The sequence below is a fragment of the Paroedura picta genome, chromosome 16 (assembly GCF_049243985.1).
Source record: "Paroedura picta isolate Pp20150507F chromosome 16, Ppicta_v3.0, whole genome shotgun sequence".
Taxonomy (NCBI): domain Eukaryota; kingdom Metazoa; phylum Chordata; class Lepidosauria; order Squamata; family Gekkonidae; genus Paroedura; species Paroedura picta.
The window spans coordinates 27,474,450-27,493,122 of record NC_135384.1 but is presented as its reverse complement, the minus strand read 5'-3'; the positions used below and the strand labels follow the sequence as shown (position 1 = coordinate 27,493,122).

The 18,673-nt window shown below is 48.9% G+C and overlaps 1 protein-coding gene across 3 annotated transcripts in view; it reads left to right on the top strand.

Moving 5' to 3' along the window:
• The window catches only part of GRB7 (growth factor receptor bound protein 7), a 44,694-nt gene that overhangs the window by 21,255 nt on the left and 4,766 nt on the right, over positions 1-18,673 (top strand). For all 3 annotated transcript variants that reach the window (XM_077313738.1, XM_077313739.1, XM_077313740.1), the window contains 10 exons: positions 7,014-7,209; positions 8,232-8,376; positions 11,320-11,476; positions 12,352-12,473; positions 13,258-13,338; positions 14,125-14,262; positions 15,138-15,248; positions 16,242-16,340; positions 17,469-17,549; positions 18,528-18,644. In XM_077313738.1, coding sequence (XP_077169853.1) covers positions 7,014-7,209; positions 8,232-8,376; positions 11,320-11,476; positions 12,352-12,473; positions 13,258-13,338; positions 14,125-14,262; positions 15,138-15,248; positions 16,242-16,340; positions 17,469-17,549; positions 18,528-18,644 — 1,247 coding nt within the window. The remainder of the gene's footprint in view (positions 1-7,013; positions 7,210-8,231; positions 8,377-11,319; positions 11,477-12,351; positions 12,474-13,257; positions 13,339-14,124; positions 14,263-15,137; positions 15,249-16,241; positions 16,341-17,468; positions 17,550-18,527; positions 18,645-18,673) is intronic.

Below are 18,673 nucleotides of genomic sequence, written 5' to 3'. Positions count from 1 at the left end.
GTGTTGACCTTCCAGGACAACAGTTTGAGCAGGGTGTGAAGCAGATGGGCCATCGACTGGGCCATGTTTCCCCAAGCAAGCATGTGAGAAGAGACACTTTGGCGCTCTTTCACTGTTACTGTCGGCGAGCGGCAATGCTACATGCTCCTTCAGCCGCAGTTGAATTCCTCCCCTAGCACCGTCTAGGCTGGCCTTTGCAGAAGAAGATCGCCCCTCCTCATAATTATTCCCCGTGTTACTCATTTGTTGTCTGTGTAGGAGAGAGCAGGATGTTGTCCGTCAAAGCAATGGCCGTGTTGTGAAAATACCAGCTTTGCCCAGCAGACAAACGGCACTGTTTTGCTGACAACCTTTGGTTCCCTCCCACGCCAGGTTGCACTTCCCACTGTGATTGTGATCGCGGCGGGGAATGTCCTCGTCCAAGTGTCACAGCATCTGTCGGGCAGAGAGCGGGACTCTCTGTCAGGGCAAGGCACTCCACGGCCGTGTCGTTTCTAAAAAGGATTGTTTCCCCTCTTGAGGCTGAACACTTCCTGCATATTCCTCAAGCCCTCAAAACAGCAGCCGGTCCTTCGAGAGAAACTGGTTGGCCGCTGTGTGAGACAGGATGCTGGACTAGGTGGACCCCTGGTCTGATCCAGCAGGGCTCTTCCGATGTTCTCATGAAGGCCTTGGCTTCTCTGCCCTGCTGTTGGCCTTTCAGTGGAAATGTTTGGCCATTGTGTGAGATGGGAGGCTGGACTAGATAAGCTCTTCTGGTGTTCCTAGGAAGGCCTTGGTCTCTACACTCTGTTGTTGGCCCTCCGGAGGAACTGGTTGGCCACTGTGTGAGACAGGAGGTTGGACTAGATCAGGGGTAGTCAAACTGCGGCCCTCCAGATGTCCATGAACTACAATTCCCAGAAGCCCCTGCCAGCATTCGCTGGCAGGGGCTTCTGGGAATTGTAGTCCATGGACATCTGGAGGGCCGCGGTTTGATTACCCCTGGCCTAGATGGACCACTGTTGTGATTCAGCAGGGCTCTCCTTACATTCTCGTGCCAGGGACATTTCAGTGGCTGCTTTGGTGGATGGGTAGGTGGAACAGGTATCTCCCAAGCCAGACAGGTGAATCACACCTGTGTCTCTCGCTTTGGCCGGACAGAGGCACTGGGTCTGGGCATCCTGGCAGCCACTACCCCAGAGGCCAGGAAGGCAAGTCAAACTTGCCCTGTTTTCCTCACAGCCCACGCAGCCCTCTGAGCAGGAAGAGGGGAAGGAGCCGGAGGAGTCTTCGGAGGGAAAAGGGTGAAGGCGTGCAAGGCTCCAAACAGGCTCGGGCCAGTGGGAAGGGAAGGGCGACGGAGCTGAGTCACCATCCCACGCTCTGAGTCACGGCTTTATTTGGATCGAGGGAGGAAGTGCAGCTCCTGCTTCCTCTAGGCGAGAAACCGGCCAACGCCAGGAGATCGGGGCAAGCAGCGAGGGACTGTTTTCTTTTCAGATGCAAGTTTGTTCGGCTGGCATCACCTGGGCCCATTTATTCATTGTTGACAAGGGTATAAAGAAGCAGGTGTGTGATTCTCCCCCCCCCCCCACCCATAAGCTGGCTCCAACCGGTCCGGTGGGTTGGTGAGTCATGCCTGGCTGGTTGTAATACTTGTCTGCAAGGCCATCTTGGCATCTGCAAAATGATGACGGTGGCGATAATATTAATAAATATCAGCCACTTTCGGGTAGAATAATACTAGCCCTAGGTGGGTTGGCCGGTGCAGGTTTGGTTGCTTCCGGGAAGTTAGCAGCAGTTTGTGTTCTACAGACACTGTAATAATAATAATAATAATAATAATAATAATAATAATAATAATAATAATAATAATAATAATAAATCAGAAGTCATAAGAACATAAGAGAAGCTGTGCAGGGTGGATGCTCACGTGCATAGAGAGAATCTCACATTAAAAATCTTTGGAAATTTGGAAATTTTGGATCTCCCACAACTGTCTGCACGAAGCCCAGAGGAACGAACCAGAAGCTCTCTCTGCGGAAATGAGGGAGAGGAGGCCCCTGAATCTCCTTGGCTCACCTCTGTCCTCTCCATGGTCGGGGCTATTTATGTCTGGTTCGTAAACAGCCACTCGTATATTCACCTATGGCGAGCAAAATTGGCCTCCAGGTGACCGAGAAGGGAAATCCAAAGGGTTGGACGCTTGTTTTTATCTTCATTTCGGCTGTTAATGATTGCCACAAATGACTTGCACACCAAGTAGGATCTGTTACTTTGGTCAGGTTGCCTGCAGGGCTCCACGGTCCTACCAGGACCGCATGGAGTGGAATCCAGGCCAATAAGTTTCTAGTCCTGATGGTGGCAAAGAGAGACTCGAAGCAAATGGACAATGCCCTGAACAGCAAAAGTGGTGCAAATGAAGTGAGCTTTGCAGGATCTTTACATTATAAGTGGCCCAGAATATATATATATATTTTTAATAGCACGGACTATGACCCTTTGACTTACTTTCCCAGAGACAGGAGAGCAGCAGACAGGGTCTGTGGTTTCTGCACTCTCTGGGGCGTATTTGAACTGTGACTTTCAGACAGCGTCTTTTCACATACCACTGAAACTGCCTGGTGACCCACAGCTCCATCGTCGCTCTGCCCCAAAGAGAAGCCCTGAGTCATCTCACTGAGTGGTTGTCACAAAAACAGCAGGCCTCTGCAGAAGGGGCGTGCGTATGAAACCTTTCTGCAGGTTTATTTTAATTGCTGAGCCTTCGAAAAACCGGGCTTGAGTCACCTTGGAAGTCCAGGGCAGGATGGAAACATGACAGCAAGCCACCCATTGGCCCACTCGAATCTGAAAGACTGACGCCTTCATTGTGAATTACGATTTGAATGGGAAACATTGAGGCTGGCTGAGAAAGTCTTATGTGTGGTTTCACGCAGGATGGAGCAAGACTCCATGGCTGTGAGTACTCTGACTCACCTACTGTACATCTATCCACTTGTTGATCCTGGCTCGGAGGGAGAGCGTCTGTTCTGCATGCAGGAAATCCCCGGTTCACTTCCCAATGTCTCCAGTTAAAAGGGTCAGATAGTTGGGGATGTGAAAGTCCTTTGCCATCCATCAAAGCTGCCACCAGGCAGGACTGACCACGATAGATCAAAGATCTGAATCAGAATGAGGCAGTCTGTTGTTAGCGAACGGTGTTTGTTTCAGTTGATCAACTTCTCTATGGTACCCGTTTTCAGTTATGCTTTCAAATTTCAAGAGGGTAGCCGTGCTAGTCTGAAGCAGCAGAACAAAATGTGAGTCCAGAGACACCTTTAAGATCAACAGCTCTCTGGTCTTTGGACAGAAGAACAAACACAGAAGGTCTTGTCACTTCCATGCTTTGGTGGAGATGGATGGGATTAGCAACAAGTCTCTTTTATTTACTCCTTTGGGCAACTGGGGAATTGCCTGTCATTAATCACTAACCTTAGCATGTTTATAGCCCCCATGTTTCTGTGAATGACAACTGAACCCAAAGGACAGATTTGTTATTCCAGCAAGGAACCTACCCATCTTCCTCATCATGCTTGCAGATCTGTTGTGACACCATTTACTAATTTCTCCTTATATCTAAACACAATGTTTGTTCCGTTGTCCGAGGAAGTGTGTATGCACATGAAAGCTCACACCTCAAATAAAACTGTTGTTCTCAAAGTTACCTCTGGACTCACATTCTGTTTTTTCAAATCTCGCTTTGTGTGTGTGTGTGGTGGTGGGGGGGGAAGTTGCGGGAATCAGATTGCCGCGTAAGATGTAGGTGGAAACAGCGGACGTTCAAACTCTGTATTTTTTCCAACAAAATTTTATTGCATTAAGTTTTCACAACATTCCCAGTTTATGGTAAACAAATGAAAGGCCTCGAGATGAAACTGTTGGTTCTTAGAGTTTTGAAACCGTCCGAAAAACAACAGAGACGGTGGTGCAATGCTGGAGCATGACGCTTGCTACCTGCAGCCGTACCGGCGTACGGAGTATGGCTCCCTTGTGAAGTGTGCTCCTCGTGCCCAGCCTCCTGGGTGTTAACAGCTCATGTCTCGGTGTCCGTAAAGATTTCCGTTGCAGGTTTCATTGCATATGTTAAAGATCTTGGCTAAGGCTGCCGCATAAGATGTGTTCACACCAGTAATCCCCAGAGATTTTTAGCGGGCTGACTGGTGACGTTGCTTAAACGACATCACTTGATTGCTATAAAAGGAACAACAAGCTTTAGAAATATATTTCACGCTAGGGTTGTGCGCTCCGGATGCCGAAGCGCATAACCCTCCTTCACGCATAGGGTTGCCAGCTCGGGTTAGGGAAATACCTGGGAGGTTTGTGAGTAGACCCGGGGAAAGGCGGAATTTTAGAAAAGGAGGGATCTGGCCCGGATATAATGCCAGAACGTCCCTCCTCCAAAGCAGCCATTTTCTCCCAGGGACCTGATCTTGGTTCCCTGAAGACCAATTGCAATAGCGGGGGATTTCCAGGTGCCACCTGGAGTTTGGCAATGTGGATCACGCAAGGCTGGCGGCCCGAAGAGGTCTCCTTCCTCCTCTCTCCCAGGATAGGAGCTGCCCTTGCTTGGGTGGGGCGTCTGCGGTATTATCTTCTACAAGCAAAAGGCAGGCGCTTTTCTTCAGCTTTTGCCCCCCGTAATAATCCTGACGCATTCAGTTAGATTTCTTTAATGAGGGGACAGTCCCACTGCGGGCACATTCTTGCCTGGGAAGGCTGATTGGTGCAATTAATCTGTTAATCTTTAAAAGGCTGGAAGAGGCTTTCGTCCTCTTCAGCTATTAGATTTGGTGCTCCAGCCATGCATTTACAAGGGCACTGATCGCATGTGATCCTCCCCATATGCATTCCCACCGTTTTCTTTTCACACCGGAGCACGGACGTTTTCTGTGTGCATAGCGTTCCTGTACACATGAGCAGCAACACCACATTTTTTGAGGGGATATGCTCATGCATTCCAGAGCACATAGCAAAGGCTTGCAACATGGTGAGTGTACCTGGCCAGAGGGAGCATGTGGCTTGCAGGCTCTCGTGTGTTTGAGACCTTGGACACTGAAGTGACCACAAACCAACGTGTGCTATGGATTGTGGGGGAAAAAAAACCCTTGGCAAGTGATCATAACAGTAGTTTGGCATTCTTCCCAAGAGCTCGGCTGGCTATTTTAGAAGACCGACTTCTTCTTCCCAACTTTGAGAGCCGGCTAGGAGGCTAAGGATGTGGAGGCAAAGCCTGGGAGAATGACAGGGGGAGGAAGTTGGAAGAAGTAGAGAGCAGAGAATGGCTCTCTCTAGGCCAGAGATGGTCTAGAGCAGGGGTAGTCAAACTGCGGCCCTCCAGATGTCCATGGACTACAATTTCCAGAAGCCCCTGCCAGCGAATGCTGGCAGGGGCTTCTGGGAATTGTAGTTCATGGACATCTGGAGGGCCGCAGTTTGACTACCCCTGCTCTAGAGAGTGTTTGCTTCTGCAACATGACCCTGATATTCCTTGGAAATCTCCTAGCCAGAGATCTGATGAGCTAAAGCTAGATTGTTACACAGAGTTACATAAAATCTCACTTGCTTTTAGAACTGCTCTAATCCACGGTCCATTCCGGAGTAAACCGTATTTGGGGCTCTGGCCACAAGCTCCAAGGTTCACAGAAATCCCCGGGAAATGATATGAAAGATCCATGTTTGCTTACGAGATTTTAATAAGCAGTGATCAAGCTTGCAGAGATAGCAGTCTAAGTTTCTATCTGCTAGGTCTCAAACATGCACAGCGAAACTTTGCCAGGCCTCCAGAGAAGATACACAGCTAAAACTAAACAAACCCTAATTGCCCGCTACCATTCAATAAATTATCAAACTGTCTCAAATATTGAGATGAGCCAGCTCATCTCGCACCCAGGTCCAGCAGTGAGATGAAACAATGCAGTCTTTGAAGAGAAGAACTGCTAACAAGTCCAAGAGGGAAGGATATTCTCTGGGGAGGGACCTGAAGGCCACCCCCCACAGGACTCAAGACAACTAAAGGTCACGCACCAGCCCGGGACAGAGATGGGAGTTACAAAGGCGATACAGTCTGCATGCGGTTAATCATCCCTGACCATCTCGAATGTTGGCCTTGATCGAGGAATAGTGGTTACAAATTGCAGGGTTACTTATTAATTGCGCCGAATTGCACTTTTAGTAGCTGAAATTGATGATTGACTTCATCGGCGCAAGTCTGCACACTCCAAAGCTTGCAGAACTTTGCCTGCCTGAGAATTTTCTTTGTAGCAGCTCTTTTTTTTAGTTTTCTTTTTTAAGGCTCTGTTTTGGATTATTCTTTAAAGCAGGGGTAGTCAACCTGTGGTCCTCCAGATGTTCGTGGACTACAATTCCCATGAGCCCCTGCCAGCGTTTGCTGGCAGGGGCTCATGGGAATTGTAGTCCATGGACATCTGGAGGACCACCGGTTGACTACCCCTGCTTTAAAGCGTGGGTCCCTAACTTTTCTGAGCCTGTGGGCATCATTGGCATTCTGACACAAGGATGTGTGTGACAAAATGGCTGCCCAAAAAGGCGGAGCCAATTGCAGAAGGTTAGGGAGTGAGGTCATGCGTAACGATGCAAGGCTTCCAGTGTTCCAGACAGATCCTGTGTGACAGCATGAACTTTAGGCAGATCCTGCGTTGCCCCATCTCCTCTCGAAAAAATGAATTTACGAGTGGGCCCAGCCACTTCCGACTTTACAGATGACACGAATACCTCAGTAAATACCACCGTGGGAACATAGTAGGGAATTCAGTAAAGGCAAAGGTTCGGTTCGAATCTGATGCAAGTAGACCGGACAACCTCTCAGGTTCAATATATTTCGTGCCCTGGTTTCAACTGGGATCTCGGCTACTCTGTCGCCGGGTTTAGCACACCAGATGCACGAATTCCGATTCTGATCCCTTGGCTCACAAGGCTGGAATGGTTGGGTTAGAAACTGACTTCCCCTGTTCTCTCCTCCTTTGCCGCAGATAATGACATGGACCTGGGAACTCTCCAAAACAACGTCAACAACACCTTGGACAACGTTTACGAGGAGGGTCTCGATTCCGATCGTCTCTGGACCCTTTCCAGTGGCAGCCCTGTCTCCAACGGCGAGCAGGCCAGCCTTCTGACGGGGGCCGATGCAGTCAAGCGCTCCCAACCCCTGCTCATCCAAAGCAACAGGTACGTGGCTATGAGTAGGGCAGAGGGCAGCCCACCCACAGAGACACACAGAGACGCTTGCGTATATAGATCTAGGCGTACAGGGCAGAATTCCCAGGAGACCTTTGAATTCTGGCCGCTGTTTTACAACTAAAATGTCAACGCAAACTTGAGCACAGTTTAAACCAGGGGTGGCCAAGCTGTGGCTCTCCACATATCCATGGACTACAATTCCCATGAGCCCCTGCCTGCTCCTCCTGGGTCATATATGAAGTTGCACCTTTAGGATCAGGAGATTCTTGAATGGGCTTGTGCGTCTCAAATTGCTTAAGAGGAAAGGCCTCCCCCAGACTCTTGCAGCGGAGTATTTGCAAAATATTGCCCCAAGCAAGGTGGGCTCCCAGTTTGTGAGCTCCTTCGCAGGTGAAAAGAGCCGAGGAGTTTGCAGGGGAAGGAAAAAGAGTTTTGATCAGAGCAGAAGGCAAAATGCAGAAGGCACTCCAAGGTACCCACTGTGCGCAAAGGAAGTGTTAATGAATGAGTTCTTCAAATTGAACTTGAGTCCAGTGGCACCTTTAAGGCCAACAAAGATATATTCAGGGCATGAGCTTTCGTGTGCAAGCACTCTTCCTTAGACACGCAGAGGAAAGCTTAATTCACTCCCACCCGATTGGGAAACCGAAGGCCCTCAAGAAACCCCAGGATTTTACGAAACCCTAGTTGAGAAAGCCTGTATTGGAGAATTAACGGAATGCTTCTAAAGTCCCAAACTAGGAACACCCCTCTCATATCCCCTACATGTGTTTTTAATCATACGTATGAGTGAATACAATATGGAAACGAGAAACAATCATGCGTTTACGCTTCTAGAATAAACCTAGTGATAGTGTTGAATGAAAACAATTATTGCAAACATTGCTCCTTAGCTGTGAACATGTTTTCAAGAGGAAAACAACCCCTGAGAAGGTTGGGTGGGGCCGTGCCAGGCCTGGGGTGCCCGCTTCCTCTCTGGGGGACTTCCCAATGCCCTTCTTTCCCCCTAGAAAGCCAAAGGAGGAAGAGGAGCCCCGGGCCCTGTCGCTGCCGTCCATCCCAAACCCCTTCCCAGAACTCTGCAGCCCGTCCAATTCGCCCATCCTTAGCAACTCCTCCCTGGGGCCAGGGTCGCAGCGAGAAGGCAGCTCTCACGTAAGTGCGTTCGTTTGTATTTGGGTCGGCCGCAGACCGGGGTCGAGGCGTCTTTCGGACTCGGGGCCAGCGGGGCTTAGTTCCGGAACTCGTTCTTTCCCCCTAGTGCTGATGGCGGGTGGGGGAGCCTGGGAAACCCAGGAACAATCCGGAAGGGCAATGCCACACGCCTGGGGTTCGGAGTCGGCACAGATGTGCCCTTTGCGAAATGCTTGTGGGTTTCTCAAAAACGCCGGCTTAGCCACTGCGGGAAATGGAATGCTGAACTAGCTAGATGTCACGGTCATAATTAGCCTTGGGCAGGCTTTCTCAACGTCTTTAGTGTTGAGAAACCCCTGAAACATTCTTCAGGCTTCCAGGAACCCCAGAAGTGGCATGATCGATCGTGCAGAACAGGGCTGGGAAGCAGAGCTGTGGACACGCCCACCTGGGGCCCCTCCCCTTCCCACCCCCTCCAGGCCCATCACTGGCCATGTTGGGAGGGGGTGGGTGGGTCATATCATCCATTGAGTACTTAACAAATTTTAAAAATATAACAAATCAATGAACTCCCCATCCTTTTGGGAAACCCTTCCAGGGCCTCCAGGAAACCCCAGGGTTTCACGAAACGCTGGTTGAGATAGCCTGGCCTAGGGCGTCAAAGAAACCTTGGCCAACATCCCAAAGGGATTTGAACTTGTGGGTCACCGTACCCAAAAGGCTGGGAACCACTTCACTGGAAGGCACTTGGGGGTGGCGCGAGGATAGACGGCTGTACTCCCCTCGTGCCAGACTCTGGGGCCCCAAGGTCTGTGCAAGGATGAAGCTGCCCCCCACCCCTGGGTGGTCCTTTGAAGCTGCTGTGGCTCTCTGCCAATTTGTAGCTTTGCCGGCAGCGCAGACTTGAGATTACGGCCGAGGTGTTTATATGGAGCATGACAGCAAAAACAGCGGCCTTGCCTTTCATCTGGGGAGGGGCGGGAGGGCGACGGAGACGCGGACAGTCTAATCTGTCCCCTGGGACCGGAGCCAGGGTGGCCGGTGCTATTCTGGGAGCCTTAAAAAAGAGAGAGAGGCTAATGACTTTCCCACACTTTCCCCCACCCCTTGGGTGGATCAGTTTTCCCTCCCAGGTTCCCCCCCAAGGACGGAAAGAGCAGGCTCGAGGTTTGGCCCTGTGGAGGGATCTCCAGTTAGGGATGCCAACCTCCAGGGGGGAACCAAGCAACAAGAGATACAGCGTGGCAGAAAATGCCCATCCCGATAAACATCAAATAATTCATAAACTCATTGCAGTTCCTATCGCAAAAATTGCTAGGAGAACTGGCATAAAGGAAAGAACTGAAAACGTTCTGATCTTTACTTTCTTCAGTTCAGTTCAGGGTCGAAGGAAATTTATTCACCAACAATTCCCTTGTACAAAGGGGAATTTTTACTCTAATGTATAAGCAAAAAAAAAAATCACTATTCAATTTCTCGATTTGTATTATCGAGATATGACGATTGAAAACAGCTGCTGAATTATACGACCCATGAAAACATCGACTAGGTTACTGCTGGAATGTGAAATAGTTACATATCGGACGGCTGATTACTATTGACCAATATCAATACAGAGAACACAAGGAATTCCGAACAGGAATTGTACAGTACAATTAACTAGTAAGCCCATGAAAAATGATGCTTGTCTGTTTTTCATTTTTCTAATTTATTTGTAGTCTTCACCAAAGCGCCGTCCGGTTGTGCAGAATCATCTTTTTGTCATGGGCTTACTAATTACGTCGATTGTACTTTATTCAGCCCCTGTTAAAGATTCGGTGTGTTTTCAGCCTTTGGTCCTGGTCAAGCCAGTTGCCCCCCGAATGTCCTGCCTGGTCTATCCGCCAGCAGAGATTCCTCCGGGATTTGGAACTGTGCCGCTTGAGCCAGCGGACTAAAGGAATACGAGGCTGTCCAAAGTCCAGCCCCTCTCCCGTTCCCCCAGGAGTCCCTGTCCTCGTCAAGGGTGGTCGAATTCCAGGAAGTGCCAGCTGCAGTTTGTACCCCCTTTCGCTGGCTGGGTCAACCCAACCTTCTGTGACCTGCTTTTCTGGGAAGAAGAAACGCCCCCTGATCCCCCCCGGGGGGGCTCTTTGCACCTGGGCTTGTGCGTATGTGATGCTACAGTTCTGTTTCTGGGTTGCAGAGTCAGGCCTCTCGCCTGGCGTGTCTTGTCTGCCCAGCCTCGAGAGCTGCAGCATCAGCATGTCAGAGAGTCCGGGTCACGCTTTACAAACCGTGTTGAGCAGCCAGTCGTCGCCAGGACAAATAGTACCTTCCCCCTCCAGCCCTTTCAAAGGGGCCGTGGGGGGAGCGAGACGGTTCATGTCACATTGCATTCAGCGGCATTGCAGGCCCGATCCGAATTGGGTACCGCGCGTGCAGGTCGTCAGGAGACATCGCAGCACCCGTCTGACTGTCGCGCAGAGCATAGGGCCTCAGTCTGATTTCAAAGCCGGCTTCTGATGCAGGGCCCGTGTAGAAAGCACAGTGGTGTCTGTGCATGTGCAGAGCGCATTTCCCCTGCACCGTCAGGGGACCACAGCTGGAGTGAGTGCAGGGCAGGCTGGCACCGGCTCCTTTGGATGATTGTCTGGCTCCCCCTTGTGGAACGGTTGGGTGAACTCAGTGCCCGTATCTCAGGTGGCAACAGGCTCTTTGTGAAGTTAAATCACTCGGTTTTGCAGATAGGGGGATTTGAGCATGCAGCAGGGAGGCTCCCCTGGGCAGGGGAAAGAGAGCTTTCTCCGTGGAGATGTTCACCCAAGGCCAGACTCAGAGGCCATCAAGAGAGATCTGTGATGGATTGGATCGAAGCCATGATAAGTTTAGGGTTTAAAACGTGTTAAGAAACAGCATTTGGGCAGGGGCCGAGGCTCCGACTCCCTTCCGCCTTTCACCTCTCCTTGTCTGTTCTCCCTGCAGGTGGTCAAGGTGTACAGCGAAGATGGCACGTGCCGCTCCCTGGAGGTCACGGCGGGTACCACAGCGCGCCACGTCTGCGAGATGCTGGTGCAGAAGACCCACGCTTTGCATGACGACTGCTGGTCCCTAGTGGAGGTCTACCAGCACTTAGCGCTAGGTGAGGAGGGCAGAGCGGCATCCACTGAGGCTGGGATCAGAATCACAGAGCTTAGTTATGGATTGTGTTAAAATTTTGGGCGGCCACCTTTCTCTGGAGCATCTCAAAGTTGCCAGGATCCTATGGTTGATCTAACTCAGAGGTCTGGTCATCCTGGTAATCATCACGTGCTTTTACAAGGTGGACTTTGTTAGGTTGGCTGTTTCTCGGCAGGGCTTCTGGTTGGCTGTGCCGATTAGGGATGGACATGAACTGTATTTTTGCAGTTCATCTCATGTGATTCAGCCAAAAGCCTAAGCATGAACAGATATGAACCAGGAGGTTGGTCGGCAAACGGAACCAATTCAGACATGTTTATGACCCCTGCTTTCTGCTCCCTTGATTTTTTTTGGCGGGGAGTAAAAAGGAGGGGCTAAAATGGCTTGGAGTGGGGAGCAGAAAGCAGGGGGTTAAATGGCTCTGAGCAGCGGGGAGCTATTTACCCATGGCACTCTTCTCCCTGCCAAATAGCAATGAATTCCCCGCGTAAGATGTTGGGGAGCAGAAAGCAGTGGTTTAAATGGATCTGAGCCATGTGGGGATGGTACGATAGTAAGGTGGAGAATTGGATGAGGGGAAAAACTGCCTAAATCCAACCCTATATTTGTCTTGGTTTTGATCAGCAAAACTATATAAGGATAGAATCCAAAATAACACCAAGTAGATCTGTGAAGGGCCATCAAAAGCCACTGGGAAGATCCACTCAAAATCCTAGTCGCCCTGTCCAGTTCTTCCTCCTCCTCCTCCTCCTCCCATCCTTATTTGTGCCAAGTAGAATGGGGGAAGAGCTGCTGGGGAGATCTTGATGATCCACAACTTGTTCTCTCCCCTCCCAGAGCGGTGCCTGGAAGACCATGAGTCGGTGGTAGAAGTCCAGGCCACGTGGCCTGTTGGGGGCGACAGCAGGTTTGTCTTCCGGAAGAACTACGCCAAGTACGAGCTGTTCAAGAGCTCCCCGGTGAGTGTGATGCATGAGCCTAATCCCAGAAGGGGAGAGCATTCTTTCCCCCCCAGTATGACGGAGGAGCAGTCAGATTCTTCTCTCCTAAATAGTTCAGCTAAGAGAAAAGTTCATTGCCATTCAGTGCAATGACCACTTGGGTTCCCTGCCACTTTGGCTAAGGGGCAACGTTAAGCCAATTTATGTGAAATTCTTGTTGTCCCTCTTCTGTGTTGCTGACTTTTTTTTCCTCTGGAGCTGTACGGCAGGCTTTCTCAGGCCCTACAATTTGTGGGATTTTATCCACTTTGTTTGTTTCATTTATAATCCACCTTCGTCTCTGAGAGTCAAGGTGGATTACACATTTTTAAAACAACAGAGTAAGAGATTAATGGGGCAGGGATGCTCTGTCCTCTTCTTCTACAGCTTTCTGTATCCTGCTGAATGAAGAGAGCGTGGGAGCCTTTGTCACCCCGCAGGGTGGGCTGTTCCACCAAGTGGGAGCCCTCAACAGAAGATGTTCAGGGCAGCTATCATAGAACCATGGAGTCGGAAGGGATCTCCAGGGCCATCTAGTCCAGCCCCCGGCACAAATACGGGAAACTCACAGCTACTTAGCCTTCTTCCACTTTAAGAGCGTGGGGCTCTGGGCTGGATTTTCATCTATTGTATGCAGAGTATGTTTCGTGTTATTCGCCATGTGGAACAGGATCAAATTTTACACAGATTCCGAACCCTGCTCGTGTGTGCCGTGGTTTGGGGGGCTCCAAGATTCACCCCTGTCCTTCTTCCCCATCTTTAGCAATCACTCTTCCCTGAGGTCATGGTCTCCAGCTGCCTGGATGCAGCCAACAAAGGGATGTCCCATTCAGAACTCGTCCAGGTATTCGCCTCCCGTTCTTCTTCGGCCCTTTCATCCCCACTAGCCCCTTTACAGGTGTCCTTCCCCCCTCCTGCACTGCACAGGTACAGAATTTTTTGGGTTAGCCTGCTCCTGAGCCATTTTCCTTCAGGGCAACACAGCTACCCACTAGAACATTCTAAAAAAATACTTTAAAACATGCAATTTAAAACTGCAACAAAACAGAGAAATGAAATCAATGAAATGTAGTCGTAAATAAAACTGGCTTCAACGCCTCCTGAAGAATGTGGTTAACATTCTGCCTGCTGCAGCTGTTTTCTGATGTTTTGATTTCATGCAAATCCTGTGCAGCGCAATCCTTCGCAGAGTTAACGCCCTTCTAAGTGTGGTGAAGCCCGTGGACTTAAAAGGGTGTTAACTTTACAAAGGATTGCCCTGTTGTTTTCCTCATGCCATGTTTAGAAGTTTTTATAATATATTATTGGCCCTGAGTTCTAGCTGCATGGTGTTGTGGTCAAGAGGGGTGGCATCAAATCTGACGAGGCAGCTTGGATTCCCTGCTCCCCCACAGGCAGCCAGCTGGGTGACCCTGGGCCAGTCACAGTCCTGATAGTGCAGCTTTGAGCGAGCAGTTCTGTCTGAGCTCTCTAGGCCTCACCTACCTCTCAAGGAGAGGAAGGGAAAGCGATTGTAAGCTGCCTTGAGACTCCTTCAGGCAGTGAAAAGCCAAGGTGATAAGGCTTTCACTCACGGAGATGTCGCTACTAATGATAATGCTATTTCTTTTTCCCCGGCTCCTTCGTTCAGAATGTACTAAATTCGGGAAGCTGCCCCGAAATCCAGGGGTTCCTGCACATGAAGGAAGTTGGGCGCAAAGTATGGAAAAGATTTTACTTCTCCCTGCGACGCTCCGGGCTGTATTACTCAACCAAAGGCACATCAAAAGTAAGCGGATTTATTGGGGAGGTGTCTTTCTTTCTACCTGCGAGCCAAGCTTGTGTTTCCTTCTTCCTTCTGGCTACCATTCTCTCTCTCTCTCTCTCTCTCTCTCTCTCGTCTTGCTACAGTCAGAGTTGTTTCTGTGGCTGCTTCCACTCAGATATTTTGCTCTGTTTATATTTCTTTGCTTTATTTCCTTGAGAACTGTTATTAGCTGTCTTTCTACCTTGCTGAACTCTGGGAAGCTTACAAGGTAAACGAACCGTAGCCATTTTTAAAAAAGCGAGGCTCTGCTGCTTCCGACCGACATGGCTACCCGTGTGAAAAAACCACAGTAAAACACACAATTTAGAATCATGACAAAACATAGAAATGAAATCAGTCAAATGTCACCCTAAGTGAAACTGGCTTCAACTAATCCCTGAAGATTGAAAGCGAGGAGGCCAGGTTTTTTACATCATTGGTAATAGCTACTATTATTGTATTCATTCTCACTTGTCATTTTTTCTTTTAAAAAGGAAGAATCAGTCTAGGCCAACTTTCTTGCAGAGGTAGAAGGAGAAAGGCACAGACTACACATTTCCTCTTGTAACTTCAGAAAGAAAATGGCTAGAGATTTTTAACATTGAAAGCTGGCGAGGGCTCATAGGAATTGGAGTCCATGGACATCTGAAGAGCCACAGTTTGGCCACCTCTGCTATGGGGATATATCACTTCCATGGTATAAGAAACAATCTCTCCAGGGGTGGGGGACAAAGTGGGCAGCAGAAATTGAAGGAAAACAGGAAACCCATGGCTGCTCGGGTGAGAGAGATGAAGTAGAATTGCCTGCTGTGGGGCACAACCTCACCCGTTGCCCCTTTCTGTGTTTCCCACATTAGGACCCTCGGCATCTGCAGTATTGTGTCGATGTGAACGAATCCAACATCTACTACATCACCCAGGGCAAAAAGCAGTACAGCCCGCCCACCGAATACGGCTTCTGCATCAAGGTAAGAAAGGAGGGGAGCGCTGTCTAGTGGGATCTACCCTTCACTCTGCTTCAGATATCCCTGCTTGAAGCAGCCAGTCAGAAGGGAGTAGACAGAAACCAAAATCAAACCTCGGGGGGGGGGGTCTTTTGCATTCTCTCTTTTTTAAAAAAATGCATGTGTTTTATTTAAATGTATTGGTTACACTTTTAGGCTGCCACTTCTGGCCTGCCAGCTTGTGGCACCTAACAACAGTAAAAACAATAAAGACATAAAAACCCCAAATTCCGTTCCTAACAATCACAGCCAAATCCTCCCCATCACCGTCTCCCAATGTACATTGATCTCCAGAAATGATTATTATTGGGGATGGAGGGGGGCAGGATCAGAGGAGGGACAAGGTCTTCTATCAGCCTGGCCTCAACCAAAAGCAGAAAAGTTTCTTTTTACAGACTTTGAACATATCCTGTGGAACCGCTCCCTCTAGTGAGCAATTTGATATTACATCACAGTATATCTGGTATCTTTCTCTCCTGCAGAAAGATAAGCTGGACATACAGCAGTGTAATATCAGATTGACCACCAGATGGCATTTGCAGTCAAGAAAACCACCCAAAGCAATAAGGACACACAAACAATGAAAATGAGAATACAGAAGAACCGTGGGTCTCTTAAGATAATTAAAAGGGGGAGAGTTGAGTCCCTAGTGTGGTACCCGAATCCCCAGTTAAAAATCTAGGCAGTGCACCAAATGTTAGCCGTTGTTCTGATGGACAATCACTCTCCCTTCAAATTAAAATTGTAAGTCGGTTTCACTGTTATGCTTTCTTCCTGGAAAGGATTCTTGTCTGATTGATTGTGAACGAGACCTTAGCACTTAAACATTGGCAGGTTTAAAAACAGTGCCTCTGTGCATACGCAGCATGCTGACATTTTCTCAGAAATGAGGAGAAAGGCAAGACTGAACTGTTGTTTTGTGGGAGCCCTTCTTAACTTCCTCTCTTTGTTCCACAGCCCTTCAAAGCACGCAGTGGGGTCAAAGGTCTCAAGCTGTTCTGCAGCGAAGATGAGCAAAGCCGCACCTGTTGGATGGCTGCCTTCCGTCTCTTCAAGGTGCTCACCCACAAAATAATCCCCCCCACCGCTACCACTCTTCTTTTGTTTTATTCTCATCTCTCCTTGAGCTCTCTGTTTGGGAACATGGAAGTAAGGGTGACACAACTTCCAAGTGAGGCACTAAACCTACACCAAACTTCCAAGTGAGGCACTAAACCTAAATGCAACGGGCTTTACTACCAGTGAAATCCTAAAGGAAGTCATTGTCTTCTCAGTCAGTCAAAGTCAGGGGGTTCAAGAGGGGCGTAACTCTGCGACAATTGCATTGCAAAACACTTCCCAAACAGATTGCTCTGGATATCCTCCTTGACCAGAAGTTCCCCTAGCTATCTCCCACCAAAGATCTTTCAAAGAAGAGTTAGCAATCATACTTTTTAAAACAGCATGGGTGCTTTGTGGGAAATGCGATCTCACACGGAAGGAAAACCCGCCATGAGTTACTAAATGGGAACTACATGTCCTAATATATATGCTTGGCAGTTGAACAACAGTGAGGAGACGGAGGGTGGAGTCTGGTCAGTTTTTCTGCTAAGGGCTTGTTCGCATTCTCATTTTTCTCACTTGTGTGTTTTAGGTCCCCCCCCACACACACACACATAGATTTTGCATGTGTTTTGCTTCCTTTAGGGGTTAATTTGATATTACATCGTTTTATATCCCCCATGTCTCCCGGCAGATTTGAACGGCAGGTTTTTATGCCAGAAATAAAGCGATATAATATCAAACAGACCACTAGAGGGAGCAAAGCATCTGGGGAACAGCTTCTGCCCCCTCCCCCCAGCAGCAGGAACACCCAAGAGAAGAAAATGAGAACGTAGGAAAGTCCATCTCCTCCTTGCCCTGCCCCACCCTGTATGGCTTTTGTTGATTAAAAAACCCACAATCCCCAGCATAGCCTTTTTGTATGGTCATCGGGGATCCCTCCTTGCCTTTTCACCAGCCGAAAAGCTGCACAGATCTTCATGTAAAAAGCGGGGCATGTATGTTATACTTGGCATCTAGAACCAAGCAGAAGCAGTTATATCAGTAAACAGATCAGTAAGTAGAAACTCACAGGAATAAAAACCAACAAGGTCCACTCTGGAGAGCTCTCCCAGATGCCAACTAAGCCTGTTCTTTCCACAGTATGGCATCCAGCTCTACCGGAACTACCAGCAGTGCCAAACACGGCAAAGGGAGCCAGCCTGGATCGGCACCATGCCCCTGGTAAGCGTTCTGCATGAGAGCGGTTTAATGATCGTCACGACCTGGTGGTGAAGGCAGATAAAATGAAGCTCAGGCCGTTAGGAAGCATCGTCCCCGCAGTACATCCAGGTGCGACCTGGACAGGCTCTGAAGAAACTCATCTTATGGGGGTTTGTAGTATGGAAAGCAGTCTGTGGATAGGGCTGATAGGCTAGTGCCTGTGACATCACCACACAGCCTGCCTCATCCTTCACAGCCCCCGGGTGCTTTTGCCTCTGTTTTTCTAAACGTCATGAAGGTGAAATCCTCTTGGACCTCAATGTTATGACAGCCTTCGTTTTTGAAATGCTTCTTGGTTGAGGTGGAAGGGTATGAGGACAGGTGTTGTCCGGGCCTTTCTTGCAGCAGGGCCTGAAATTTCACTTTGTGTCTTGTTCTCCTTTGTGACCTTTTACGATCACGCGGAACCTGTCGATAAAATGATCCATTTGTTGAGGAATGATCAGAAAAATCATGCAAAGAAAGGGTTGCCCCACATCTTCTGGGGTACCGTGCCCTAGAGAGTTCAACAGAGCTCTCGCTAGAAATCCTTCAGAAGGATTTGCACTAGAAGTAGACTTTGTAACGGGGCTTGAAATACTTCTGTTTCAAGTGTTTTAAAATCCCGTTTTTCCTGGGTCTCAGATCTGCCTTAAACTCTTGTAATTGTCCGTTTCCAGCAATCGGGCTTCGGTGAAGACTGCAAATAAATTAGTAACAAGAAAAACAGATAGGAACCATCTCTATTTGTATTAGTTTACTAGTTACATTCATTGTACTTTATTCATCCCCTGTTCAGGATTCTTTGTGTTTTCCGCATTCATGTCCAACAAGCTGCCCCATTGTTTTTTTTATTTAAATATAAAACATGTCAGAAAAAAGATTAGGGCTAGGGACCAGAACCTGCTATTCTCGACACAATTGGTCTCTGAATCTTGTTTCTTAAAAAAATCCCTGCAGCGGAGCGTGTCCGATAACACCCTGGTGGCCATGGACTTCTCGGGTTGTATGGGACGAGTGATTGAAAACCCCAATGAAGCCCTGATGGTCGCTCTGGAGGAAGCACAGGCATGGAGGGTGAGTCTGCTATTTGGCCCCAAGTTAGA